Raw genomic sequence first — 6,674 nt, forward strand, 5'->3', positions numbered from 1 at the left:
GGGCCGCGGCCCCGGAGCCCCCAGATCCGCCTTGGCCTCCCGAGCCCCTTGCTCCACCATGGCACCCGGAACGGGTACCGCTTTGGAGGCCCACTGTTCTGTGTCTGTCCTGAGGGACCTCCAGAGTGCCCAACCCCCCCTCCCCATTGGATGTTATATGGCGTGAGGACACGCCTTCCGGAGGGGGGCATTATGTCAGACTCTGTTCTGTGTTTTGTGGTTGTTTTCCTCATGTGCCTTCCTTTCCCATGTTTAATTTGTCCCAGGTGTTTCCCATGATGTTTCATTGCTCCCAGGTGTGTCTCGTCATCCCCTCCTCCTGTGTGTATAAATAATGTTCCCTGTGTGTGCTCCAGCGTCCGGTATTGTTTGTCTACAGTGCTACGTGTGATTCCCCGTGAAGATTAATAAATTCCTTGGTTTCTGTACTCTTGGTCTCCTCGTTCCTTGCTCCGTGTTCCCGCACCGTAGCAGATCGTGACAGTCTGTATATTGTGCAAAATATTCAGAAAGAAATAATTGAATGTTTAAATATTTTTATTTAAACTGGTTTTTGTTACTGAATGTCAAAATATATATTGATATGAAAACTTTTGGCAATTTATTAAATATTTAAATGTATATTTCATGTTTACAGTGGCCTGAAACAACATTTGGACTCAATGAAAAAAAATCAATGAATGTTTTTGCATTAGATCAACCGTTTTATCAAAAGTATTATCTACAAACATGTTACTTTTCTCAAAATTATCTTCACATTTTTGACCCATTTTTGAATTGACTGTTTGTTTGTTTAAATATAAGTGTCCCAATATATTTGCATTAATTTTAAACAGTACATTAACTTTTAAGTTCTTTTTTTTTTTTTTTTTTTTCCCCCGCCATTTCATTTCTGAAATGCCATTTGGTTTGATATTTTGCATCTAATGTAATAACATTCATACATAAGTTCACATCAAGTAGAAGATAGTAGATGTTCTGGAGGATTTAAATCATTTTTAAAGTTTTGGACAGCTTTCCCTCTAGTGTAAAACACTATTTGTTTTCTAGACTTTTGCATATTTATGCAATTTAGAAAGTTAATTACATTTTCAGTCTGGCAGCTTACTGCGGTCATTACGGTCTTCATCTTCATCCTTCATATAAACAGAATTACACACGCACACAAAGCCAGAAAATCTGCATTGAATTTCTTCTATTCTTTTCTAATTTGTTGAAGGGAGTTTCTTAGCTAGTCCAGACAGCAACAGGCTATTGCACAGGAGAAGTTAAAGCTCAAAACTAATATATATATCATTTCTCTTCTCTCTCCTTTGCCTGTCATGCACTGCTAATACGGACATCTTCAAAGGCTCAGGTCAGTGCCTCATTCTGTGTTTCTCCCTGTGCATCTGTTAACCCCACTGCCCCGCTGGCCTCCGTGGCCCCAGCCCTCCTCTGAATAAGAGGAGCGCTAGTGTATTTTCATCACGGGCCGACTGAGATTTGAATTAGTATGAAGTACATTTTTTATGTCGTCTCTGGCCCTTTGACTAACATTTGAGAAGGATCAGGGGACTTCATTATCCAGCCCAGAGTACCGACATCCTCCAAGAGGTTACAGGAACTGACCTGTGAGCAGCATAGCTGGTTTATTTTTCTTAAAATATTACCTCCACTTGAGAGTTAGGCAGTGAAAGTTGCGGTGAATGAGAATAGAATCCTATATTTGTGCTATTTAAAGAACAGATTGGAACTTTTCCTTAATATGCGATAACCCGAGCGCCGCCTTTGCATTGTAAAAGTCAGACGGCAGGTTGGATATTTATTGGAGCCTTATAGAAAAACTGTCAGGCGTTCCGTAAAACTGACTTTGCCCATTAAGGGCTTTTAAATAAAATTGTTCGCTGCTGTTGATGAGTGTTGCTGAATTAATGATTGTTTCTTAACGTGCCAATTTCATTTCTTGATATCGTCATGTTTGTAGAGCTTGACATTTGTCTATGTTAATGAAATTACCCTTTTTTAATGCTTCAGTAGATTTACTGCCAATTTCATTCATCATCTTTTCACTCACTTCTCCCATCTTGAGCATCGTCTTAACACTTTTTTGATTATTGTAATTGGAAATTCAATGACACTCATTAAAGGAGAGGAGAGGAGATGAGGAGAGACGAGATGAGACAAGAGGAGAGCGCTGATGGGGCTTTTAGCAGCTGCAGGGCCAGATGGGATATTTTCAGAGTGTGTGTTAGGGTCTGTATATCCCCTTGGGGAGGAAGCTATAAACGTACAGTCTCATTTGTTCACTGTGTTTTCATAAGCCACTTTCTTATGAGGTTTGATGGATTGATTGCCAAGTATTTCAAAACTTCAGTTTTTGGCTTCTGGACTCATTTTTTAAATGAAATCATGTCTACTGAAGTTAAGAAGTAGGAGAATGCCCTACATGTGCCACATCAAAAAGCCTCTCGCCAGTCATCAGCCACCAAAAAATAGAGCATAATCAGAGCAGACACACATTTGATGCAAACCAAAACAATGCTGTGAGAGACTGAGGACAACAATACACGATGTTTGCAAACTTTAGTATAGGGACCAATTCTCACTATTAACTAGTTGCTTATTAGCATGCCTTTTAATAACATAGTGGCAGTTTATTAGTATTTATAAAGCAAATATTCTGCATGACCATATTCTAAATCCCTAATACTTAACAACTACCTTACTAACTATTAATAAGAAGCAAATTAGTAGTTTATTAAGGCCAAAGTCATAGTTAATGGATTAGCGAGAATTACTACTGGATTAATGCAACCAGTTGGCACTTTATTAGCAGCAGTTTGCATTTTTGTCTCATTTTTTTCTTCTGTTGCAATATTAGTTACTCAAAATCCATAACCGTGAGCCCAAATAAATTGATCAATACATGTTCAATGTTCCTCCAGCTGTTACAATTCCATTGTAAAATGAGCCGTACCAAGCAGTGGGACTTGTATAACAATGAGGTTATATAAAGAAAGATGTTATAAAAAGAAAGAAAAGTTCTGATTTGAGGCTGTCCTGTTTATAATTTTTCAAGTTCCCAAGTGACCTATATCTTTCCAAAACATTAATTTGTGACCTTCCAAACTGTTGGCTTACAAATTAACTTTCAGAGGCTTCATGAAATAAAAAATGTATAGGCTAGCTAGTGTATTATATGTTAGTATTAAACTACTATATATAATACTGAATATAATATATGTTAGTCTAGTCCTCATAATGCCTGATTTCAACAGTAGATTGAAGCATTATGGTATTGGATATGCACATTTAATGTTTTGGATGAATGCAATTGCTGAATTTAAGAAGTTTTTAAAAATTGCAAAAAGAATATTACAAAAATAACAGTTGATATACAGTAATTAAAGAGTTACAGGTAACTCTTATTGTCAAAGCCTTATTTTTGTTTGCAACAGATTAAAGATGGTGTCTACTCTGAATAACATCTACAGGGAATCTCATAACTAGAAAAGAGATTACAAAAGTTCTTAAATGCATTCCTTTATTAGACTGTTTGAATACAGTTAAGCTTTTCTGGTTCACGTCAACCACCCTGATGCTTGAGATAGATGCTTCAAAATTATATTTAAATGGATTTAGCTGTAATCAGTGCATTATTGTCTCTGTGTATCTGTAGGTGTATGAGGCTGTGTCCTGTCGCAGTGAGTGCGGTCAGTACGAGTGGGTAACAGACCCCTGGTCAGTCTGCACCATCAACACAGTGGACGAGCTGCCAGCCTGTGGTGAGGGTGTCCAAAGCCGCAAGATTCGGTAAGCAAGGACACTTTCTCACAGATGCTTCTCTTAGGGGTCACGACCCACTCCAGTCTGCCACCTTCGTCCTCCACATCCTCATTCTGCTGTTCTTTGGCTGTGACAGGTGTGTGAGGCGTGGCAGTGGGGATCTGGTTAGCAGTGTGAATGAGACCTTCTGTGACCAGGATGAAATCCCTGCACAAGCTCAGACCTGCGTCCTGCCGTGCCCTAATAACTGCGTGATGTCCCAGTGGAGTCAATGGAGCACCTGTTCAATAGTAAGACGTCCTTTATGTCTGCTGCTATATCCTCAAGGCACAATTTAAACATTCAGCAACATTCTGAGCTGTCTCTTATGCAAGGACCAGCGTACAGAGGCCCCAAAAAGTATTCATGTACTTTTGGACACTTTAGCCAAGTCTGTGATAAGACCAGTAATATTTACATTACCGTTAAAAAGTTTGGAGTTGACCAAGATTCACCAAGACTGCATTTATCAAAAATACAGTAAAATCAGTAATATTGTATAATATTGTTACAACGTAAAATAACTGTTTTCTATTTTAATATATTTTAAACAGTAATTTATTCCTGTGATGGCAAATCTGAATTTTCAGCAGTCATTACTCCAGTCTTCAGTGTCACGTCATCCTTCAGAAATCATTCTAATATGCTGATTAAGTGCTTAAGAAACATTTCTTATTATTATGAATATTGACAACAGTTGTGCTGCTCAGTATTTTTGAGGAAAGTGTGATACATTTTTTGATGAATAGAACAGCATTTGTTTGAAATAGGAATCTTTTGTAACAGTGTAAAAGTGTCACTTTTGATCACTTTAATGCATCCTTCTGAATAAAGGTATAAATGTCTTTAAAAAAAGAACATATTGACCCCAAACGTTTTCAATGGTAGTGTAAGTTAAATATTGATTTGTCTAATTAAATTAGTAAAACACTAAAAACTTTTAAAAGCTAAAACAATTAGAAGCTACACATGAATTTAGACAACTTATAGAACAGTAATACTTGCCTATGAATAAGTATAAATGGCTGTTTAATTTATTATGAGCATAGGAAGCATAGAAAGTGTTGCCATTACTTTTAATAGTATAATTGAGTTTTTAATGAATGTTAGATGATTGCAAAGTTATTAGGATATTATTTAAAAGATATTAAGAAAATATATTGACCAATACTAATGAAATGACCAAATTCATAACAATATACACTGTGCATCTTTTATTCCAAAGTGTTTTTTATGCAGGTGTGTCAGTTATATGAGTTCATATTAACTATAGACATGTTCCACTAACATTTGACTTCCACTTGCAATCATCCTGCTCTAAGCTGTCTTCAGTAAGACTGCTGTTGACATTGTTTTGTAGGTGAAAATTATGCACTGGTGTTTATGAGCTCGTTAAAAAAAATGCCTCTAGAGAGATTATTCAGTCTGTGAATTAACAGAAATGTTTTACAGTATATTTTTGCACGATTCTTTCTCAGCTCGGGCCATGACATAAGACAGTGTCGAGATGTTTTGCATCTATTTGAATATTTCACATTAATGCTGCCTCGCAAGTCAAATCTTCATACAGTTCTCCAGAGTTCCTGCGGCGAAATTTCAAACGGTGAATACGGAGACAACTGAAATCAGTATGCAGATGAACCTCCAGTAGTAATGAAGCATTTGTTATTCTAATTAATGTTGTGCATAAAAAGTTACCCTAGATACAATTTGCCTTCGGGCCGCTGACTCATTGAAGTGCAAACAGCTCTTCAATTCACACTCAACAAATCAGAAACAAACTGGATGAGTTATCCTGGCTCGGCCCAACCTACACAAGACTGCCAAGCCATTTCAGCATAATTTAGTCTCTACGCTAATCACATTAGATCGCAATTCTACCTTGTACGCTCTCGGTTCCAAGCGATGTTTGTTCTCTTCGCTGTGTCAAAGTGCTCAGCCAGCACTGCGAACATGTCAAACACCAGTGTTCGGTGATTGAGCTTGTTTAATTAGTTTCGGTTTTACATAATTATGAAATGTTCCCAAAAAACCTGGGTGCACAGATATGTGGCACTAGCCGAATAGAGCTCCTGCTGATGATCAGCCTCCCCAATAGTGAGATACATGCACATGGCCAGCTAGCCGTTTAAAGGGTCTCATTAGCGTCTGACAGTGATGGAGATGCAGATTAGTTGCTGCCTGCAGCCTAACAGCTTCTAACAGTGCACTTAGCATCACAAGACCATGTGGCTGCGTGACTGCTGGGGTTTTTTTCTTTTCTTTTTACAATGCAGTATGACACAGCACAGCGGTTATTGCTCAGCTTGCCCATGTATATGCACTTTTTAAAAATAAATAGTGTCTAGACTTTGATGTGTTTGGCGTCAAAGCCCTCTTGACCTTTTAACTGTATTTATTTGTAGCCATGTAATGAAAGCACAATGAGGATGAGGACGAGACACGTGCTGCGCCCTCCAGTGGCCGACAGAGTGTGTCCAGACAGCAACCAGACAGAGCCCTGCAGCCTCAACAGCACCTGCTTCAATTATCACTACAATGTCTCCAGTGGGTCTCTCTCATTCTGCTTGACACAACACTAAATATAACATGAGCATCTAATGACTGTTGCATGACTCATTCACTTCAACAGCACATTTAAGGCATCACATTCTAAAGCTCGAAGGCCCCAATTGTCCAACACGATATTTGGATATTTTCAGTATTTCTGCTTTGTGCTTTATCTATGATAAATCTGGTCATTTTTTTATATACTAACAGCAAATTGATTGAGGATTGATATATTAAATGAATTATTATTATATATTATTATTAATATATATTTTATATATATATATATATATATATATACTGTATATATACTGTAT

At 37.6% G+C, this 6,674-nt stretch overlaps 1 protein-coding gene across 1 annotated transcript in view; it reads left to right on the forward strand.

The window, feature by feature from the left end:
* The window catches only part of thsd7ba (thrombospondin, type I, domain containing 7Ba), a 221,917-nt gene that overhangs the window by 191,428 nt on the left and 23,815 nt on the right, over positions 1 to 6,674 (forward strand). Inside the window, exons 17-20 of the mRNA XM_016454293.1 lie at positions 1,352 to 1,357; positions 3,662 to 3,795; positions 3,905 to 4,058; positions 6,213 to 6,354. Of these exons, the coding sequence (XP_016309779.1) occupies positions 1,352 to 1,357; positions 3,662 to 3,795; positions 3,905 to 4,058; positions 6,213 to 6,354 (436 nt within the window). The remainder of the gene's footprint in view (positions 1 to 1,351; positions 1,358 to 3,661; positions 3,796 to 3,904; positions 4,059 to 6,212; positions 6,355 to 6,674) is intronic.

The sequence above is a fragment of the Sinocyclocheilus anshuiensis genome, unplaced genomic scaffold, assembly GCF_001515605.1.
Source record: "Sinocyclocheilus anshuiensis isolate Anshui unplaced genomic scaffold, SAMN03320099.WGS_v1.1 scaffold976, whole genome shotgun sequence".
Taxonomy (NCBI): domain Eukaryota; kingdom Metazoa; phylum Chordata; class Actinopteri; order Cypriniformes; family Cyprinidae; genus Sinocyclocheilus; species Sinocyclocheilus anshuiensis.